Here is a 22,912-nt window from a genome sequence, read left to right as displayed (position 1 = left end):
GCATACTTTCATTGGCCAGGTTCAGAACTTTCCCCGTGACATGGGGAACTCGGCACAGTCTTCCCATTGAAACAGGCAGGCAAGGACTTATTTCTTGGAACTTCCCCACCCTGCTTGCGGGTACGTACGTGAATGACCCGCCTCACTGTTCATCTGACCATGGAACGATCTCCTGCTGTCGCAGAGCTTCATGCTCCAGGTGTGAGCGGCGCTCAACCTGACAAGAAACAACGGACAGCGAAGAGCGATACTCCTACTTCCCCCACGGCGATACCCCCGCAGCCGATAAACCAAGACTCGGCGGAACCAGAATCAGCGGACCCAGATTCATCGGACCTAGAAGCGACAATTTCAGTGACAGAGGAGGATAGCGCTGCTTCAGAGTCGGAATATTCATCCACTGATGAGGAAGAGAACGAATCGGACCAGAAAGATCTGTCGTATCTTTGTGACAGGTGTCTTGAAGTTGATTTCGACAACATATTCTCTCGGCAAAACATAGAAAAAGGGGGTGATCCCATCCTTTGGTTCTACTCTGAGCATAAAGTTCTTGACGACCCACGTTGCACGTTTTGTCAGGCCATGCAGTTTATTCATCCTTCCTTGGATACACTGCCAGAAAGGAAGAAACGGGGAGCTCCATTAGTTGTGACGATAGTACGAGATGATGAAGACCATCAGTTTCGTCACAGCTTGAAGTTGCTCGATTATTTGGATATGTCGCCAAAATGGAAGGAACGGAGAGCTCCATTAGCTGTGGCGACAATCCAGGACAAAGCTAGCCGGGAAAATGAATGGGTTGCAGCTGAAGACAAAATCTGTCTCACTTTCGCAGACCATCAGACTCTGAACCCTCGGGGTACAATCTATCGTTGGACGAAAGAGAATGTGGAGCTCAGGAATGCATGGCTCGACAATCATCGCTCCCCAGCTAAGTTGGTCGGCTATCTTGCAGAGAAGCGGACTCTTGGAGCAGACAAACATGCTCTCCCCGCAGCTTCGGTCAAACCCCGAGTTAATTTCGGCATGATCAAGAGGAGGCTGAAAGAATGTCGGGAGGAACATAAAGAATGTAGGCGCAAACGGGGCGGGCACATTCGGAGGGTACCAGGCATGCGGTTGATTGACTGCAGAACTCGGACTGTTGTCCCTGTTCCTGAAGGAGACGTGTCCTACGCGGCTTTGTCATACGTCTGGGGCACGTCCGGATATCTCGAAAACGGCTACGACAAGCTACCGGAAAGTCTCCCAAACACGATCTCGGATGCCATATTGGTAACTCAAAAATTGAAGCTACGCTATCTCTGGATCGACAGATACTGTATACGACAAGAGCCTCAGACCAAAAAAGAGGAAGACGAGAAGCACGGACAGATTGCACGAATGAATCACATTTATGCCGGATCATCGATGACCATTATAGCTGCTGCTGGACATGGGCCAGACCATGGGTTACCGGGGGTTAGCACAAGTCGCCGATCTCCTCCTATTGTGCGCCTCCCCCACCGTACGCTCTTTGCGACACTTCCAGATCCAAAACTTCTAGTGGACACTTCAGCATGGTCCACAAGAATTTGGACATTCCAGGAGGGGCTGTTAGCAAGACGACGCCTCGTCTTTACAGACCAACAAGTCTACTTCGAGTGTGGAGAAACAGGAGATGCCGAAGCATGGGAGGAATGCCACGAAGAGGACATGTTCAGATACTTCAACCCGAACCAAAACACGCCTCTCTATCCTTATTTTTCACTGGGAAACGGAGGCCATGCATCGATCTGGCCAAGAATAGACGACTATACCAAGCTTACCTTGGGTGACCCGCAAAAGGATATCCTCAACGGCATTCTCGGTGTTCTGACACATTACGAAGGATTATCCTCCATGAGACATATCGCAGGTCTTCCACTATTACCATGGACATCCTCTGATATATCATGGGCGGAGGCATTTGCTAATGCTTTATCCTGGGAATGCGACGACCCGGGAGAGCGGCGTGCCCAGTTGGTCATGGACCGGATGGACCTGCAAGGGATTCGAACGAAATGGGACGCTCAACCGCAAACCCCCAGACAGGTTCAGAACGTGGAGCATCTCGATCGAAAGGCTTGTGGACGAATCAACTGACCGGAGTGATGCCGTTCCACTCCTTGAAGGAAGCGATGACCTTTCGCAGGTAAAGTTCCTTCGCGTCACTGCACCATCCTTGGAAGCGGAAATCATACCAATGGAAGGCGTACGGGGGTATCAGGAATATTGGACGGGTAGCTATAGGAATGTCTTGAACAATAATGGAAAAAGGCTAGGCGTGCGATACCCTGGAGTTGAAACAGTTTCTTTGCTAAATCTGATTGATTCCAGTTTGTTGAAATTACCCCTTACCTACGGAAAGATTCAATGTTCCGCTATCCTTACGGATGAGGATCGCTTGGACATCCCTGACGATCAGTTGGACAGTTACGAAGGTTATGGGATCACCCATAGATACCATGTTACTGCACTGCTTGTAGTAGCAAAGGAGAATGGGTTTGAAAAGGTTGGCGTTTCAGGCATTGATCGCCTGGCTCTCAGACGAAGAGGTTCAGTGGTTCGGGAATTTAGACTTGTATAGGAGCGGCCTTGCCGCGTTTCCGCTGGTAAATTCTACAAGGTTTAAATCTCCTTGCCTTTTCCACAACGTATTATCGATGTGAGAGAGCTTCTACAATCAAACGATGACTCATGTCGACTGGTATGCTCCCAGAGTCTGTTGCTGGCGTGCGACGCCGCTCCTGCTATGCCATGACATGGGAGATTTCAGGAATACCGCTGTATTCATTGCATTACAACACAGCTATGGAAATTATGTACTTCCCTGAGTCAATATCCGTAATAAAGCTATCCGTAATAAAGCTCTGCTCGAGCCTGCGGGTGTCCTAGTCAGACTCTACTTACGATGGCATGCGCAAAATCTGGCGCTGAGACGGCCTACTTGAAAGGGTGAATCCCTTCCCCTCGCAGATGGAGCTGAAGCTGAGTGTATCGAGACGCTAAGAGTCAAGATCTCCTTTGGAACGACACAACTCTGGCAACGCTGGGTCTGCGGCCTTGGTACCTAGTAGCAGCGGCCGCTGTTTCCAGTAGCGCTTCCACCACAGCAACCAAGCAAGTCCAACACAATCGAGAGTATGCCACAAAGCCATATATCATAGATCTGGTAATTGCAATGCCAGAACCACCTGGGCCGCAAGTTGTCAAGTGACTCTTCTGCAGTCGAAGGCAAGACGCCTACGGCAATGTTTGACTGAACACGGATCGGCATCGCTGGCGGCGTTGGTAGAAAGGTTTCAATGAATAGTGGAGGTCCAAGCGTATTTGAGTAGGCCGGATTATGCTTAAATCAAGGCATTCAGTTATGTGGACAAGCAATCATGATAGTGATGGTTGACGCAGTTGTTTGCTGAGCACAAACAGAGGGGCTTCATGGTATTGGTGATCCTGGCAAATCTTTCGAACCCAAACCTGCAATCAACCCATAAAATCTAACAACACATGATCCTCTTGTTCTGATGTCCACAATCCTCGAAGTCATCGTCTTCCTCGGATCTAGCCCTCTTCTTGATCACGGCACCACCACAGCCCATAGCACCGCCGTAGTGGCCTCGAGGCCTGCGGAAATTCTGCAGGAAGCATTTCAAAAGGGGATCTTTCGCAGCCAGTTTCGCAGGAATAGTCTTGTCCCCGCCCGCTGAGTTTAGTGTGTACGCCCTGAAGTCTTCAAAGTCGGTCCATATCTTCACCACCTTCTCGCTTCCCATCCGACTGGCATCGATCAGGTCGACGATGTTGACGAGCGTCTGGTTGAGGATCCTTGCGCATTCTCCGATGGTATCCCCCGGCCGTTTGCCGACAGCTTTGCACATGGACTGGAAGCCGTGAAGCTTCACCGCTTCCTCGTGGCGTTGGTGGTCGTCCTCAGCAGGGGGCTCAGCGAGGGCCTTCGCGTCGGCACCCTCTTCCTCACTTTCCTCGCTCTTGATGGCGGGCAGGGCACGAGACGGAGGAGCGAAGAAGTGCGTCTGCAGCTCATTCCGGAGCGCGCACGCCCGCTGCTCACTGTAGTGCTTGGTCCCACGTGTCCACCCCTGTGACTGCGAAAGACGGGCCCACTCTTCGCTGAACGACGCCGTATTGTCTGGTTCGAAGGCTTGTGACGTGAACTGTGAGAAGTGGCCGCCGCCGCCGTAGACGGCCAAGAACTCTGTCGCCTCCGTGAGGGTCTTGAACTTTCTGAATCGAGCGTCGGAAAAACCGTCCACCTGCTTGCGACACTCGCCCCAGGTGTGGTAAATGCCTGGTCGTCGACCTCTTGCTACTGCATAGAATGCGGAAGAGCCGGAGCTGGAACTGGCATTCGAGCTGAGGATGCATGACAGGGATGAAGTTGGTATGGATGATAGGCCATTGACGCTCTGTCTTCCCTGCGTCGACTGGTCCAGTAATAGTCCGGCCGGCGCGGTTGCCGCTGGTCTTGTTGTGTAATCGGGCACAGGCTCGTCTGCCTCGTCGTCGATCCATTCGAGAGCTTCCTCACGCGAGAAGAACCCCATGAAAAGAGCGCCAGGGTATCTGTCGACCTGCTTCTTGCACTCGTCCCAGGTCCTGTACAGGCCGGGTTGCCTACCCTCGAGGACGGCGTACCATGACTTTTTGGCTTTTTCCATTTCGATCGACTCGTACTGGGAACTGGAATCGGCGCTTCTGGAAATCGGTGTAAAGGAAGTATGAAAGTCGAGGTGGTGAGGTGGTGGACGCGTCAACGCGTTAAAAGTGGTTTAGGTGGTCCGTGTGCCTGCAGATCGCGTTGGACACTTGCGCACCTGTCAGTAATTTACACCTCCGCCAGGATCTCAAACTTTGTTTGTTGGCTTTCCCAGCGGGAGCCATTTAAATTGCCAGACCAGGAATATTGCTAGGGGTTGGATCGAAAGCTGCCAGTGAAAAAGGTACAGAGGCAGAGGTCTTCGGCCGCTGTGAGCTAGTGCCGCTGCATATAAAGAGTTCCGAGGATCGCCTGCCAGTTTCCAAATGAGCATCGGAGCCACTTTTCTGCTTGTCCTGGTAACGACATCGTCCTAATCGAGTATGGATTATCCAATTGTTAAAAAGTAAAATAAAAGACACAGTTCTCTTGAGCTCAAATCAAATGTTGAAGACTCCGGACATCATGAGTCCTGCCTCTGGCATGATTAAATGTGCCATACCTGCAATGGGACACTAAGGATCAGATAGATGTCAGAGGTGTCGTAAAGCGTCGACGTAAAGACTGGCAAGATCAAAGGAGGAAGAAAAAGTGAATTCCGGGCAGAATTATTGGACGTCAACTGATCCCCCTTCCCGACGCGGAGTGGAGGGAGCTGCCTACACCTAGGACTAGTTTCCAACACAAGTTGGTGGAGCCTCTGTATTTTGCGAGATCCAGAAGCAGCCATAGATCTCTGCTGAGGGAATCTCCCGAATAGGCGTGGCATCATCCACCTTGCGGTTTCGCCCGTCTGGTATTGTCTAAGAAACGCGCCGTTTGGAATGGCTCGTGCAGTATTGGCGTGGGATCGGCCTTCCATCAAGTCGGCCGAGTTGCAGCCTGGACCAACACTTCTCTCGTCGGTCAACACTTTCTGGAAGGCTTTAACTATGCGCTAAGAACATGCAATGTCAACATTGTTGAAACGGACACGTGGGCCCCTGCGCGAAACCGGAAGGCTGAAAAATTGCAATTGACAGCTTGAGAACACCCTGTCCGGGGGGAAGGATTCTATTTAATGACTTTACTCTGTTCATCCGATCCCGTTGGATTAATCCACACGTGAGTGTTGGACCACTGAATAGTGTTTCCCGGCACGACGGAAACACGGGGTAAGCGACTCAGGAAGCTTTCCCCTGGCGGCTAGGAGCATTTCACCATGTTAAATGGGCAGACTGGTGCGCCAAGTAACTGAACTGCGTCCGGAGAGGGTTGGGGTGCGTTTTGGTAACATGTTATCTTGACCGATTATGAAACCGTCAGAGTGCCAGATCTTGTGTATGGCCTGATGCCTGACACCTGGGCACTGGCCAACGAGAACCCACCTCTGAACTTTAGAATCTAGCCAGCAAAGACGTCGGTTTACAAAACCAAGGCCTTCCCTCCAGATCATTCCTGCTTTCCCTCTCAGAAAGCTGATGGTTTATTTTTGTTCGGTGGTGGCAACGTCTGCAAGCCGGCCGAGACCAAATCCGGATTTGACCCCGGCTTCCCGGAGCTTGTGGTAAGATCGGACCTGCAGATCACCTCCGTACCCTGTTTTGAATACGAGTAAGCCTCACCTGTCCCCAGAAAAGATGTCATCCGGCATCCAACGTGGACAAGAAATCACCACTGACGTCTATCCCATCGACAGCCCTACATGCAGATCCGGATGAGCGTTGATTTTAAAAGAACAACTTCTGAGCCTGGCGCTCAGTAGTCAAAGCGGACGGACGACAGCAATGCCTTGACTCTCGACGTTTCAGACGTTCCCATTTTGGCCGGCCTTGGCGCCTTTCTACCTACGCTCATCGGCGTCTCATTTCTGTTGACCGGGTCTCATCGCTCGGGTCAATGTCCACTCGCTCCAAGGAATGGAAGTTAGGAATAGCGATGGCATGACAGTATGGGTTCCAAACGAGGCCTTTGAATTCCTCCAGAAAATATGGAAGCCCGAGTACCAGTGGGCTCCGGTCCCCGTGGACAAGGCGCTTGCAAGGGCGCCTGAGCAGATCGCGTTTATCCAGCCCCCAAGTCCTGTTCCGGGCCCATCAGCAGCAGCACCTCCTCTGCCTCAAGACTCAAGTCCACCTGCGGATGAGCCGAAACCACCACCAAAGTCGTCACTGTTGCAGGCATTCAGGACTTTTGCGGGGCGGCGCAAAGCCTCGACAACATCACCGGCGACACAAAAGTCAGAACCGCAAAAAGGACCGGTAGCAGCAAGACAGCCAACGTCAGAAATAGCCGCGAAGGCCATAGTTGATTCGGAGCCGTCCGCTGCGCCGCCAGCACCACAAGCGGTCAAAGTACCCTCATTGGAGTCAAAGTCGCTCGCAGCACCACCGATTCCGCAGACACCCAAGGTCGTGCCCGGAACTCCGCGCACACCTAGGACGCCTAGGACCCCTCTCCCTCCGATAGAGACTTCCTTGCTGGAGCGGCGATCAAGAGTCTCTCGCGACAGTCCCGGATCTGCTGAGATCGAGACGGCCATAACCGCCGTATCAAGCCCGGGAGACACCGAGTCGCTGCAGACACCCTCCACAGCGACAGAGATCGAGAGCCCGCGCACGCCGAGAGACAGCCTCAAGCTGAGGGGCAACTACGCCGCCCTCCCTTTGCCATCGACCGGACGGGCGTCAGGGCCAAGCAAGCCTGCTCTCCAGCTGTCGCAACTCGAGTACCTGGGAAACGACAACTACCAGCCACCCCAAGGGCCATGGCCATCCGTCGACGACTGGCGCGGCTACCATCAAGACAACCAATGGCGCGGGTACCAGCACGCCCATGACTTCCACCCAGGCGGGTGGGAAGCTGTCGACAACAGGCGCGCCCTGCCCATGCCGGGCGACCTGTCCTCACCACCGGGGCCGTGGAAGCTCCAGGACGGCAGGGGCAACTACAAGCGCAAGGCGGGCACGCGGGCCGCGGCGTGGCAGACTCTGGAGGGGAACCGCCGGAACCTGGACACGAAGGACGCCTTTGTCACGCGGAAGCAGACCGACACCGCGTGGCACGGCAGCAAGAAGGGGTTTGCGCTGCGGATGGACGTGCATCTCAACGTGGAGGTGGAGATGAAGGGGAGTGTCTCTGGGGACATTACGTTGTCTGCTGAGGCTTTATACGTGAGTTTTTACCCTCCTGGTCAGTGCAATTTGTGCACACAAACCTGGCCGCGCGAAACTGACATGCCCCGTCTAGGCACTCTGAATGATATGTATATGATGTAATTGTATGCTTGCTGTAGCGTCAATGATTTCGGCGTTCTACTTGGGTCAAGCCGGACGGGGTCACAAGGGAGACGCCCGGCTGGGGTTTGCGCATTCTAGAGAGCGTTGCCATTTTTTGATACCCCCTTTAACAATATACGGGAGGCGACTTGTCGTTGTAAGACTGTGGAGCTGTGGTATATAATTTACATTCCTAATATCATATATACTCTTGGCACCTGCTCTTGTTGCACGCACATCCCTAACCCTGGTTTATAACCACTTTCTGAAATGCTTAAATAGCTAAATTTCTTTTATTTCCTCCTTTTAAACTACTTTTAAGAAATAAATGCTTTTATAATTATGCTTTTAAACTATTTATAATACTTATAACTTTTTATAATTATAAGCTTAATTTATATAAAATGATCTTTCCTTTTTATAAGCTGTAAATAAATTATATAAAGTATATTTTAATTATATTTATTTTATATTATTTATTTCTTTTTATTTTTAAGTATATATTTATATAATAGTTATAAATGCTTCTTTAAACCTTATTAATTAAGTAATTTATTTAAATATTTATTCCTTTCCCATTTAATTTGCTATATTATAATTTTATTACTAAATTAAAGGGTGCTAAGAATTTATAAACCTTAATGCATTAAATACAGCCCTTATTAAGTAATGAAATATAATCTTAAAATTAAATTCTTAATTTATATAGCATAAAAAGAAAAGAAGAAATATTTAAAAGGCTTTATATAATAAGTATTAAAAGCATTTAAGTAATAATAAGCTTTTAAAAGATAAAATAGCATTTACTTTATTCTTTTCTTTATTCTTTAATAAATTAAAAAAGAAATATAATTAATATCTTTAATAATAAGTTGCCTTAGCTCTTAATAAGGTAATTAAATTTAATAAAAGATAAAAAAATTAAGAATAAATATAAAAAATAATATTTAGCTTAATTTTCTCCTTATATTTAATTAAAATGGTAAATATAAAATAGTTTTTTATTTAATAAGTAATTTAAAATATTAAGAATAATTTTGCACTTTTTAAGTTAAGTATAATAAATATCCTTTAAACTTAATATTAGCAATATTTAAAAAAAGCGAAAAAACTAAGTATTAAACCATGATAATAATATTAAGACTTTATAAATTTGCATTTATAGGCTTATATTTATAAGTTACTTAAAATTAAAGGATTTATTAATTTAAATAACTTCTTATAAGTAATTATAATATGCATTGCCCTTAATTAAGCAATTTTTAAGCGCTAAGAACTTATTAAATAAAATGCATTAAGAAAACTTATTTATTCCTTAAAAACCCTATTTAAAGGATTAATAGCATTTTTATATTATAATAAGCTTATATTAGCCTTTAAGAATATTATAATATTTACTATATTAAAATTAAAAGTACCTTTTAAAATAAAAAGTAATTAATTAAAGAAGTAATTAAGAAATAAAAATGCATTATTTTAATTATATTAATGAAATAAAATATATAAGTACTTTTATTAAAGAATTAATTAATAAAAGAAATATACTTAACTTTTTATTAATTATTACTATCTTTATTTTATGCTTTTAAGGAAATAAATTTTAAAGCTAAAAATACCTTTAAGAGAATTTAAATATAATAAAACTAAAATATAATTATAAGAAAATCGCTATAAAAACTTAATTTAAAAGCTTACTTAAAAAAACCTTTTGCCTAAAGATTAAATATAAAGTTTATTAAAAATATTAAAAACCCCCTTAAGTGCATTTTTAAAAGCTATTAAAGAATAATATCTTAATTTCCTTTTTTTATTTTATTTTTTTTTTATAAAGCAAATTTATATTTTCTTAAACCTTAATTTTAAAAAATTAATTAATTAATAATACCTTTATTATATTTTTATTAACTTTTTATTAATTTATTTATACTTTAATTAATTTATTATAATTATTAATTATAATTAATTCCTTAAGAATATATATAACCTTAAATTTTATGCTATATCCTTTATTCTTAAATATAGTTTTAAATAATTATAATGCTATTTACCTTATTAACTTTATTAATTATTTAATTTTAAATATTTTTAAAAAAGCTATTAAGATAAGTATTATTAAAGTAGGAACCTTATTTTTAAAGGTTTTAAGCTATAAAATAAAGCGCTTTAAAAATATATTATATAAAATATATAAAAAAAGAATTAAGGATTTAATTTTAAAAAATATAATAATTATAAATAAATTTTATATTAATATAATATTAAAAGCGCTTTTATAAAAGTTAAGCATTTAATATTATAAAATTAATTTAATATTATGCTTTAAATTATTTAAATAAAGCGTTATTCTTTTTAAACTTATTTAATAGCATAATTTAATTTTTTTTAAATATATACTATTATAATTTCCTTATTTCCATTTTTTATTATAAATACTTATAAGTATTATAAGTATATATAAGCTTATAATTTTTTTAATAAACTTAATAAAACCTTTTAAGCCCTTTTAACACTTAAATAAAAATTAAAAGGACTTAATAACTCTTTAATATCTTTAATTTAAATATTTAGGGGCTAATGCTTTTAAATTATTAATTTAATATGCCTAAGGCATAAAATTTAAGGGAATTAAATAAATTAATTATAAAAATTACTTTAAAGCCTTTATTAAAAAGATAATTTAATGCAAGCTATTAAAAAACAAAAGCTTAAAACCCTTTTTTTAAATCTTATAAAACCTTTTTTATTATTTATAAGCATTAAATAAATTAAATTATAGGCTTATAATAATAAATAAATTTTTAAGATTTATTTATATCTTTTCTCTTATATTAAAAACTTAAAAATAAGTATTTAGCATTTTTTAAGCTTATAAAAGCTAAGTAAAATAATAATATAATTTAAATATTTATAAAATTAAATAAGATGATAAGGCTATAATAATTAGCTAATTTATAAATATTAAATACATTAAATAAGTAAAATAAAAGGGTATTAATTTAAAACTTACTCCTCCTTAAACCTTAAAAATAAACGGCGTTATAAAAAGGGCTAGTAAAATAATAATTAAATATGCTTTAACTATATTACTAAGGATTAATTTACCTTTTAACTTTTAGCTAAAGGCAATATAAGTTATAACTTGATTATATAATATATTGCTTACTTTAAGAAAAAAGAGGCGCGCCCTAAATACTTTTTTATATATATAATTTTCTTATTATTTTTAATAATTTAAATTAATATAAATTCATTATTTTATAGCTTATTTATTGCTCTATTAAAATAATATTTATACTTATAAATATAAAGCATATATACTTAAAAAGAAATATAAAAATAATATAAAGAAATGCCTTATAAAGGGGGAATTAAGGGCCTATATTAAGTATTTAATTAATTATATAGCATTTAATGTCTTTTAAATCTAAATTCCTTTGCTTAAGTAAATAATCTTTATAAGAAATATATAATTTAATAAAAATATATTTTATAAATTAATAATAAATAAAATAAAAAATAACCTTTTAATTTTTAAGGCAAAATCGCTAAATATTAAAATTATTAATGCTAAGAAAATTTAAAATTATATTTATATTATACCCTTAATACCTTATGTAAAAAATAACTTAATTAATTTAAATAATAAATTTAATATTTATTTTATATTAAAAAAGAATAAAATTAATACTTTTAATTAAAACTTAAAGATAAAAACTCTTAAATTTAAAAAATAAAGTTTATTATGCATTGCCTTTTTAAAAAGTTTAAGAAATTAAAAATAAGGACTTTTAACCCTTAAAAAAATCTTAAATATATTAAAATAAAGCTTTTATAAAGAGAAATATACTTTTATTAATAAAGTAAGGGCTAATAAACTTAAACCTTTTTTTTAAGAATTATATATACTTAAAGCTATAAGAAATTAAAAATTCTTTTAATTAATATAAATAAGAAAGATAGGGGAATAAATTTAAGGGTTTAAACTTATAAAAAGATCTTCCTAAGTATATAATTAAAATAAATACCCTTAAAAATCCTTTAATTAATTATTGTATTTAATAAATATAATTACGTTTTACCTTAATATAACCTTTTAAAGTAACTTTATAATTACTTTTTTATTTAATTAGCTTAAAAAATAAAAATAAAGAATACTTAAGGATTTATATTTTTTAACCTTAAATAATATAATAATAGCTGCTATTTAAGCCCTTAAAATTAAGTTTAAGCCTTACTTATAGCAATAATATTATAAAAATCTTTTTTTAAAATTAATTATATAAAGAAAGGCTTAAAAAAGCTCTTTTTAAAATAAATAACTTAAGGTAATGCATTAAGAAATATAAAGCTTTATTAAGCTTAATATTTAAAAAATTATTAAGCGCTAAAAAGCAAAATTAATATCGCTATTTTTAAAATAAATATATAAATATAAGCTTAATAAGAATAAAATAATTAAATTTTTTAAGGTATAAATTTATATTTAAGGAAACTTATAACCTTATTTTATTATAAAAAGCATATATACCATAATCTTAATTATAAAATCATTTTATATAATAATAATAATTATTATATATTTTAATTTAAAAATTTAAAAATTTAATATTATAATTATATTCTTAAATATTAATTAAAAAGAGTTAAATTAAATTTATTATAAATTACTTAATAAATTTAAAGAGTTAGGGAAATATAAAGTACTTTTAAAGGCACTTTATAAATTTAAAGACTCCTTATCTTTTTAATATAAGGATTTTAGCTATATATTGCAAAATCTAGGCTTAAAATTCTTATTAAAAGAACTATACCTTTTTATTAACTTAATTTATAAGGTAATAATTCTTTTTTATATAAATAATATTTTAATTATATATTTTAAGGATAAATATAAATTCTTTATAAAGATTAAAAATAAAATTAAGTTTATATATAAAATAAAGAATTAAAGAAAGGCTTAATAATTCTTAAATATATAAATTCTTAAAAATTAAAAAAATATATTATAATACTTTTTTATAACTTATATATTAAAAAAATATTAAATAAATATAACTTATTAAAAAGTAAAAACTTTTTATTATTTATTTTAATACTTAAAAAAAAGCTTAAGCCTTTTTTTAAATAAGCCTTAAAATAAGAAATTTAAAAATTTTAAAAAAAAGTTAATTTTATTCTTTATATAATAATTATAATATGCTTAAATATAATATTCCCTTGCTTTATATTATTAAGATTCCTTATAAATTTAAATTTAAATTACCTTAAGGCAATAATTTATATAATTTAATATTTATATGCTACTTAATTCCTTAAATTATAATTTAAAAGGAATTAAAAAGCTTAAGCGTTTTTAATAATTAAAGATGCTTTATTTATTAATAATAAGAAGAATTAAAAATCTTCTTAAAAGTATATAATAACCTTTTTTAAGGGCTTTATATATTAAAAAGCATATAAATAAATAATTATTTTTACTTTAACTATTAAGGCTAAATTATTAGCTTTAAAGCTTATAATTAAAGAAATAATAACTTTAAAATACTTATTTAAAAATATAACCTTAAATTTAAGCAAGCCTTAAATTATTTATTATAATAATTAAATAATAATATATTTAATTATTAATAAGCATAAATAATTAAAAATAAAGCTTAAGCATATAAATATTTAATAAATATAGTTAAAATAAGAATTTAAAAAGGGTACTTTTAATATTATATACTTAAAAATTAAGAAAACACTTATAAATAAATTTATTAAAATTTTATTATATACTTAATTTAAATATTTTAAAGCTTTTTTAAATCTTTAAAATATAAGGAAAGTAATAAAAAGGAATTAATTTATTTATTAATTATTTTTATTATTAAGTTTTTATTAAAAATCTTAAAAACTATATTTTTTAAAAATTATAATACAACCCTTATATAAAAATTATTTTATAATTAAAAACTACTTTTTAACTTTTATAATAATATATTAATTAATTTAAAATCTTCTTTTAATTATTATAATAATCTTTTAACTTTTTTAAAAGATTTTTTTAACCTTTAATTAAATTCTTAATTATAATTTTAAATTAAAATTTAATAATATTTACTTTTTAATATTACCCTTAAAATTAAAATATTTAATTATAGTAATAATGCAATCCTTATACTTTTTTATAATTTTTATATTATTAATAACTTAGTTTTAAAGCTTTTAAGCCTTTATATTAACTTTATTGCATTATTTTAAAATAATTATAATTTAAGCTTTAAAACGCTTTATTATATTTTTATATCTATTCTTTATAGCCTTTATAAGCTATTATTATAAAGTAGAAATCTTTTAAGTATTAAAAGAAACTATAAAAATATAATTAATATAAATAAAATTAAACTTTTTATACTTATATATATTTAAGGCTTTTTTTTAAGCATATTAAGATTTTTTAAATATTAAGAAATTATTAAATTAAGCATAATAAAAATAAAATATAAATAGCAAAAAGGTTATTAAAAGTAATTTATAAAAATTACTTTAAATATAATAATAATAATAATTATCTTTATTATTATAATTTATATAAAAATTATTATTATAATTATATATAAAACTTTTAATATAGGGAAGATAAGGAATATAATACTTATTAATTTTCTTAAGCTTTTTTATATTTTCTTTCTTTTCCTTATACTTTATTTTAATCTTTTCTTTAAAAAGAAGTTTTATTTTAAGCTTTAAGTTATTTATATATATTTAAAGATTCTTTAAAGCTATATTAAGAATTAATATATGCTTTAAAATTAATTTTTAAATTAATTAAAAAACTTACTCTTAAGTATATTATTTAATAATATCTTAATAAAAATATTAAAGCTTTTGCTATTTTTATTAATAAGCTTTTTATTAATTTAAATGCGTTTATATTTCTTTTTTTAAACTTTAAAGGTATAAAAAAATAAAATAACTTAAGGCTTAAAAGTTTATTTTTTATTACTTTTAGCTATTTTTAATATAATTAAAAAAATGCTTAAAATTAATAAAAGTAAGTATTTTTAAATATAAATTTAATTAAAAAGTTTAAAAAAAAGATTTAATTATTAATTATAAATTACATTATAAAGCTATAAGCAGCTAAAGTTTAAATAATAAAGTATATATATTATAAGAAAGGTTAAATAATTAATTACTTAATAAATTATAATTAATATTTTTAAGTATAAATTAGTTATTTAAAAAAATAGGGTAATTAATAAGGTAAGAACTATCTTTTAACTAGGGAGTATATTATATATATATCCTTAACCCTAGTTTATAATTACTTTCTAAAATGCTTAAATAGCCAAATTTCTTTTGTTTCCTCCTTTTAAACTACTCTCAGGAAATAGATGCTTTTATAATCATGCTTTTAAACCACTCACGACACTTGTAGCCTTCCACAGCTCTTTCATGGCCTCGCCACCGAAATGTTGTTGAATAAAGCCTCCGTCGTGAAAACCCTCACTCCATCCTGGCCTTCAGTGTATGTCTCATCCGAGATAGCAATCTTGGCGGTCTCCATGTCCTCTACAAAGACACTAATTTCTCTGCCCACCGCAGTCACACGGACATGATACTGCGCGTTCGCAGAAATATCAAGTTTTGCCGCCCCGATTTCCGTCCAGCTACCATTGGCTTTGCCCAGGGTGACTGATCCAGCGGTAGATATGCCGGCGTAGTAACCCTCGAACGCATTCGACCCACTACTCGGTGAGACCGTCCTGAACAACAGGCCCGCATCCCCATCGCCACTAACAATTGTGATGTCGGCATCATAGACCAAGTCAGTGAAGTTCGTATTCAGAAGTGCCTTGCCTCCATCTGATGTCTCCGCCTTGAGCTGGCCATCTACCACCGACCAGCCGCCGTCATACGCCGTCCAGCCGATGTAATTGCCGTCCTCGAAGTCATCCTTGACCAGCATCACAATATCTGCGATCGAGCCGTCCTCGTTGAAATACATCCGGTCATAGGCCAGCTGCCTGTGGTTTCCATTGCTGTCCCCGAGTGGTCTCCGGTGGTACACGATATACCAAATGTCAGTGTCAGGGACGTTTATCACCCCGTTGTGGCCGCTCCCAGTAGCCACTGCCAAGTCCTGCTGCAAGATCTTGGCTTTCCGCTCGAATGGTCCCAGGGGCGAGTCTGCCATCGCATATGACACGGCGTAGTCAGGCCCCGTCCACCCGCCCTCGGACCACATCATGTAGTACGTGCCGTTGCGCTTGAACATCTGCGCGCCCTCGACGTAGTTCGTGGGTGTGATCTCCTTGAACTGCGTGCCGTCAGGGAAGGTCCCGATAGATATCATGTCCTCGTCCAGGAGGGCGACGTTGGCGTGCGAGTGGCCGCCGTAGTAGATGTATGCTTGCCCATCGTCGTCGATGAAGACGTCCTGATCGATGGGCTGCGCGCCGTTGTGGTATTCACCGATCAGGGGTGAGCCGATGGCGTCGACATAAGGACCGTCTGGGGAGTCAGACACTGCGACTCCGATGCCGCCTATGGTCGTGGTGTCGTCTTCTTGGATGTCGTTGGCGCCGAAGTAGATGTAGTACTTCCCGTTGCGGCTGATGGGTGCTGGTGCCCACACCGCTTGTGTTGCCCACGAGACATTGGCGGTGGTGAGGATATTGGGGTGTTTGGTCCAGTTGATCAGGTCTGGGGACGAAAATGCGTCGAGGTAGGTCTGCTCTTCGTAATTGTAGGAAGCAGTTGGGTAGACCCAGTATAAGCCGTCGTAAATTTCCGTGTCTGGGTCTGCATACCACCCATCCACAAACGGGTTGCCTGCCTCAGCTGTCGTATAGTTGGGCACGACTGCACGGGTGCTGGAAATTGACGCCGCCAGAATGGCCTGGACGATGTTTTGCCGCATCTTGTGTTGTCACTCGAGGACGTGGTACTAGCGGTGGCACATTGGGTCAGCCGAACGAGAGAGTACGAGTTAAACGGTGATTAAATAAAACTCTTAAGATGCAGCCTGTTTTTGGTGGATCATCGAACGGTCAGCTTCCAGGAGATGGTTTCGGCAAATTAGCATCCTTCCGGGGCTGAACCCATGATCCCCTCCGTGCGGCAGGATTCATTTGTTGGTGACCGCGGGTGATCTGCATCCTGCAGGTCGAATAGAGGCAATGGACGGGAAAAGAGGGGCACCCGGGTCCGAAGCTTGCAGGCTGGGCAGGCCTGACAGGGTCAGTGTCGATCGTCAGCAGTAAAAGGGTCCAAAGTATCGGTGACCCCATATACGGGCCTGTTCTCTAGTCCTGCCAATGATGCACAGAGTAATTCCGGTGCCTGGTGTCGCTCACAATGCGGGGCCGCACTGTCCCAATGGCAGATCCTCGCATACTGACAGAATCCTTCAGGGTATAGAACCACAGATAGACAATGCGAAAAAGATGACAGTGTTTCAATTCATGAATACATGAGATGTTGAACGAGCACTCGCAAGGCAATGTTGATTGTTGATCGCAGAGCCAGCCCAGCGAAGACTGGGTCGTTCAGTGTACACGAATAGTGAAGAAGGGATGGAATATCGGCAATGCTTCCCAGCTCGACCCTGCACAGATAGAGGAAACAGATGCTGCAAAACAACACCATTCTAACCACACTCACCGTCCGCCCTTGATCTTGCACCAACACACCGTTCTGCTCACTACGAGGCATCTCCGACCCTCCCGCGGTTTGATCAGATAAATGTTCTGCCAAACCCTCACAGGCTCGTAGCCGATCCAAGCACGCCACCAACCACCTGAATTTAAGTTTGGTCAAGTAGAAAGACTGGTGCGAGGAAAAGACATAAAGAAGTCAAATGAGGGAAGTGAAATCAACCGGAGAGGAAGGATCAAGTGTGCACCATTAATTCCCTACACAAGGCTGATATTCTCCACGACATGGTCACTCAGCTTCCAGGCCTCCCCATCCATCATACCATCCAGATAGCATTCCCCAACGAGTTGATACATGCCCTTGCCGTCTCCACCAATCGGTCTTATTACAAAAGGAACCTCTCCGCCGCCCAGAACGCAGATGCGGTCGCCGGGTTCCGACCCTGGCGCAAGCTGGCCAAGTCGCCCATTGCTCGTGAAGCAGAACCTGCGCACCGTCGACCATTTGGCCATGGACGTGTTGAACGCAGAATCCTCACCAGTCAGGCTCTGAGGCAGCTCGACCGAATGATCTTGATAGGAGTCGAAAACGTAAGTCAACAGGTCACGGACCAACTTGAGCTCCTCAGCCTCCAGAGTTGGTTGGCTCTCCTTGTCTCCCCAGTCACACATCATTGTGCGAGATAGGGCGGAAAGCAGCTCCGGACTGGGTCGGAGCTGGACCAATGATTTCACATCCCACTCATTCTGCGCTTCGTTCACCCTCCTGGGTAATCTCATTGAATCCGGCCAGAGACTTGAAGAGGTAGCCCCGTGAAGGGCGCAGAGACAGCACGCTTGGAGCCACTCGCCCAGGACCGTCTCCTTCATCCTCGTAAAGTTGTCGCGGATAGGCATCGATTGCATCATGGTTTCTCGGACTTCAGAAAAGGAGTTTCCTACTCTTTCAACCAGTGATTTCTCAATCAAAGGACCGACGCTGTCGATGATGATGCCCCGACACTGAAGGAGGTTGTCTGATACTGATAGTGTAGGCAGGACATCGTGACCACCGGCATGGAATCTCTGCTCGCTGAATGAATCGGTACCAAAGCTAACCAAGGAAGGCATTTGACCGATCAGACGCAGGTCGGGTACCCATGATGGCAACTCAGGCAGTCTCTCGATGTCTCTTTGTACCGGGAACATGAGCTTGTCGGGAGCGAGCCCAAGTACTTTCAGACTTTTGCCCTCCACAAGACAGAGCTCTGCGAATCGCCTGAAGGTCTCTCGTATAGATATTGTGTAGTCGGCACTGATCATAGGACCCTGACCAGGCAAGCTTGAGATTCCGTAAATGCAATCATGTGGGTCAGTGCACTGAAACCCCATCGTAGCGACAACAGTATCCAGCAGTGTACTTTTCGCACGATGATTCTGAATCGTCATGATCATGTTGGCGTTGTACATCGCTCCGCCCCAGGTTGTACCAATGCCAAGCGACTCGGGTGATGTTTCGCCATCAGCTGGTCCAAGGTTCCGAACCAGAGCCGAACTGGCGTCCAAGCCTAAGAGCACGTCGGAGAGCATGGCCAGATCTCGCCACGGGAACCGAATGCTGCCCCTAACAGCAACCACAACTTCTTTGGCAAGAGCCACCTCCTGCACGACCCATTTGCGTCCGAACCAGGGACGGCTGAAGATAGTCTTCAAAAAGCTCCAATCGTAGTCAAGAAGACTCGGCGGGCTGTCTCCCAGGCGTGGCGTTACCACGTTTCCCGAAGCCTGAGAATCCGAACACAGGGTACAGGATCTCGCGAAGGCCAGCCCCTCCTGGATGAGCTTCCCAGCATCACGAAGGGACTTTGCTGTGTCTGGCTCGTCTGGGCCGAGCCAGATCAGTGTCCGCGTCGCCTGGGAATATACTCGATGGAACAGTTGCACTTGCTGGGTTTTATCGTCGACGTTTGTTTGATCAATGCACAACGCGTCGGCCCAGACAGTTCGCGGCTCAGCCACATACCGTAGTTCGCTGAGGGCCTCGTAGAGGCTTGTCGTGATGCTCACGTCGTACTCATCACAAAGAGCGACATCCCTAAGACTCGCATCGCCCCAGCAGTATGAGATGGCTTCGTACTTGGGGCTTGTGTTCAGCGAAACTGTGCTTAAATGTAGCTGCAAGGGATCTGCGGCATTGCCTGGTTTTATTGTCAAGAGCCGAATGCAAGACTCTTTCAGTGGGACCTTGTAAGGAATACCGTTCTTGTTTGAAGCCATGACAGTGCAATTCTTATAGCAAGATATGAGACGACATATTGTTAAAGGTTGGGCTTCGAGAAACCCCTCTTTTTAATCAACCCCTGTGGTAGCTGCTGACGTTAGTAATTATGGACGGGAGATCCAGTTCAGGTCACCCACAACCAGCCTTCTGTGGACATACTAGCAAGGAATGAGCAGCGGCCAGACAGGCCATCCCGTCACCCATGCTTTTCTTCTCTGGATTTTCCAGAGCACGGCGCAGTAATTAGAGTGTCAGCAGTCAGGGCTGGTGGCTGGGGCCAGGGCGTTTGGGTCTTGCAGTGGGTCCCTGCAGAAGCGCCCTATCGATAACGCCCACCTGTCATACACCTGCAGCTCCGGGTGTCCCTCCAGATCTCTCTTTCCTTCCTTTCTTTCTTAGGCCGGCGTACTGAACTATAGAAGTTGGATTGCGAGTCGATAACCCATACACGCCATGCAGATGGATGTTGTGTCTGTGCAGATTACAATTTACCAGACTTCCATGCGTTGTACTCCCTTTCGCTCTCCGCGATCACATCGTGCCCAAGCAACTCATCTTGAGCCGTACCATCCGCCCACCTCCAGCGCGATGGATGGACCCATTCATGAGACTTCAGCTCAGCATCTCGCCTCCTCTGCTCGTCTCCATCCTCGAGATGAAACATGTACCGGTTGGCCACGGCACCCTTGACGTTGGTCGTCGTACGCAGCTTTCGCAGCTTCTCGTACACCTGCAACAGCGAGCTCACCTGTCCGTGTGCCAACTCAGGCGACTGCTTGTAGTCTTCGAACAGGGAGCCAAGAAGGTGCCCAAGCACAGCTCCATCTTCGATGGCCATTGCCGCCCCTTGAGCTTGGTAGGGTAGAGTGGGGTGGCAAGCGTCGCCGAGGAGTGTGACGTTACCCTGGATCTATCATGAACCCGAACTTCTTCAGACTTGGGGAAAGAGAAGCTGACCTTATACCATGTATCCAGTTCATCATGAAAGCAAAGCTTCCATTTGAGCACGGAGGGGATGCGGGAGATGATCTTGGTAAGACTGCTGTCCCATCCTTGGAAGGTCTCCCGCATCTCGCCGATTTCACCCTGGACCTTGTTTGTGCCTGGAGGAAGGTTGTCGGGTCGAATAAGGACCAGGTTGAACTCGGAACCTCCTTTGAGGGGGTAAAGCACGCAGTGTTTGTAAGGGCCCATCCACAGGGTGCAACGGTTTTGCGTGCAGAGTTCGGTGACTTGCTGATCGTTCAGGGCAAGTAGGTCGGCCGTCTTAAACGTAGCTCGATACGCCAGATCACCCGTTTCACCAGGAGGAGATGGGTGACCTAAGATTTGGTCCCGGGCAGTAGACCACAGTCCTGTGATGGTTACCTAGGCATGAATAGCTTTCAACGGTTGGACAAGGACCAGTTACGGCATACCATCAGCACCCACGACGACGTTGGCCGACATGATCTGGCCGCCATCAACTTCCACCGACGTCTTCTCGAAGTCGATCTTCTTCACCGAGGCGCCGAGACGGACTTCCGCGCCGGAAGTTGTAGCGGCGTCTAGTAATGCCCGATGGTAATCTGCGCGATGTATGACCCTGTGTGGGAATCAGTCGAGAAACGGTGCCAAGGGGCTGGAAATTGCACATCTCACATCCAAGGCGCTCCGTATCTCTGTTCGATGTCTTGGGCCGACCTTCGTAGAATATGAGACCCATCCTCGTATCTCATCAGATCGAGGTAGTCCAGGAGGCAGGCGTATTCCTTGACCTGGTCAAACAGGCCCAGCCATTTCAACACGCGAGAGGCATTCGAAGGAATTTGAATGCCCGCGCCGACCTGACGTCGTCAATCGAGGTTGAAGCTGCAGAGATATTACCGCATACCTCGGTAATCCTGGAGGCTTGCTCCAGGACGATGACTTCCAGGCCATAGCGACGAAACGCGATGGCGCAGGCGAGGCCTCCGAGGCCAGCGCCGATGATGATCGCCTTGAACATCACACCGAAGCTGTTTTGTGTCAGGTGAAACAGTCTTCCTCGCTGAAGATATGCCAGAGATATCGTTGGTCAGTAATCGAGACTGAACTGACTGACCGAGTGAGCCCCAGATGTTCCAGGGGGTCTTACGTGAGATGGTAACCCAATGGACGCGAATGCCTTATTTGTTGAAGGCAAAAGCGACGCCGCTAATGCGGCACAATTACACTCCCTTAAGTACTTCCACACACCCCCCAGTTTGTAAGCATCTACGTGAACGAACTAAACAGGCTCTCATATTCTCATCGGATACAGCTGGTGTTCAAACTTGAGACCTCCCCCCCTGTGGGTGTTGGAACGTACTAGCGTGGGAATACTAGCGAACCCGGCTTATAATTGTTAAATTAGGGGCTTAAAAGAGTGTATTTAAGTTGGCTGTATTTAAAAACAAGCCCTTAAGAGAGGGTATAAGACGTGTTCTTATACCTAAAACGTGCCAAGCCCCTTAATCTTTAATATACCCTTAATTTCCTTGCGTATAATAAGGGGGTTCCTAACTTTATTATCTTTAAATATAATAATTAATATTTTAAGCTTTAAAAAGGCCTTTAATTATTGCTATAACGTTTTTATGCCTTAATTAACGGCCTATTAATTAAAAATAATAAATAATTATTTAATTAAGTTTTAAAAAAGGTTATTTATATAATTAATTTAACCCTTAATTAACCTAAGGAAGTTTATAGCTTAAGGTTTCCTTTTTTTAACCTTAAAGACTTATTAAAAAGCATTTTATTTAAAGTTTTATATTTTTATAAGGATTTTCATTTACTTTTTAATAAAAAAAGGTAAAAAATATCCTTTAAAGAATTCTTTTTAACTTATTTATTTAAAGTATATTTTATATAAAAGTAATACTTTAAATTTTATTTATAAGTATATTTATAAGGGTATTTAATTATTAAAAGGTTATTATATTTTTAAAGGCTTAAGCTAAGTATAATATATATTTAAAATGTTATATTTATGCTTTAATTACTTATATTA

At 40.0% G+C, this 22,912-nt stretch overlaps 5 protein-coding genes across 5 annotated transcripts; 2 read left to right on the top strand and 3 right to left on the bottom strand.

The window, feature by feature from the left end:
* Positions 1-159: 159 nt before the first annotated feature.
* INS49_009457 (uncharacterized protein) lies at positions 160-2,124 on the top strand (the record flags this gene model as incomplete). The annotated part of the gene is made up of 2 exons (XM_043170188.1): positions 160-440; positions 1,134-2,124. 2 exons carry the CDS (start codon positions 160-162, stop codon positions 2,122-2,124), a joined length of 1,272 nt encoding a protein of 423 aa, XP_043024753.1.
* A 1,394-nt stretch (positions 2,125-3,518) lies between these two features.
* Positions 3,519-4,700, bottom strand: INS49_009456 (uncharacterized protein; the record flags this gene model as incomplete). Its single annotated transcript, XM_043170187.1, has 1 exon — positions 3,519-4,700. One exon carries the CDS (start codon positions 4,698-4,700, stop codon positions 3,519-3,521), a length of 1,182 nt encoding a protein of 393 aa, XP_043024752.1.
* Positions 4,701-6,636: 1,936 nt separating this feature from the next.
* Positions 6,637-7,995, top strand: INS49_009455 (uncharacterized protein; the record flags this gene model as incomplete). Its single annotated transcript, XM_043170186.1, has 2 exons — positions 6,637-7,909; positions 7,967-7,995. The coding sequence occupies 2 exons, from the start codon at positions 6,637-6,639 to the stop codon at positions 7,993-7,995; spliced, it is 1,302 nt and encodes a 433-aa protein (XP_043024751.1).
* Positions 7,996-15,433: 7,438 nt separating this feature from the next.
* On the bottom strand, positions 15,434-16,903 carry INS49_009454 (uncharacterized protein; the record flags this gene model as incomplete). The annotated part of the gene is made up of 1 exon (XM_043170185.1): positions 15,434-16,903. The coding sequence occupies one exon, from the start codon at positions 16,901-16,903 to the stop codon at positions 15,434-15,436; it is 1,470 nt and encodes a 489-aa protein (XP_043024750.1).
* A 994-nt stretch (positions 16,904-17,897) lies between these two features.
* Positions 17,898-21,886, bottom strand: INS49_009453 (uncharacterized protein; the record flags this gene model as incomplete). The annotated part of the gene is made up of 6 exons (XM_043170184.1): positions 17,898-19,816; positions 20,392-20,809; positions 20,857-21,053; positions 21,318-21,484; positions 21,541-21,656; positions 21,773-21,886. 6 exons carry the CDS (start codon positions 21,884-21,886, stop codon positions 17,898-17,900), a joined length of 2,931 nt encoding a protein of 976 aa, XP_043024749.1.
* Positions 21,887-22,912: the final 1,026 nt, after the last annotated feature.

The sequence above is a fragment of the Diaporthe citri genome (genome assembly GCF_014595645.1).
Source record: "Diaporthe citri strain NFHF-8-4 chromosome Unknown scaffold_4, whole genome shotgun sequence".
Lineage (NCBI taxonomy): Eukaryota > Fungi > Ascomycota > Sordariomycetes > Diaporthales > Diaporthaceae > Diaporthe > Diaporthe citri.
Note: the sequence above shows the minus strand (reverse complement) of the source record. Positions and strands in the feature narration are given on the sequence as shown.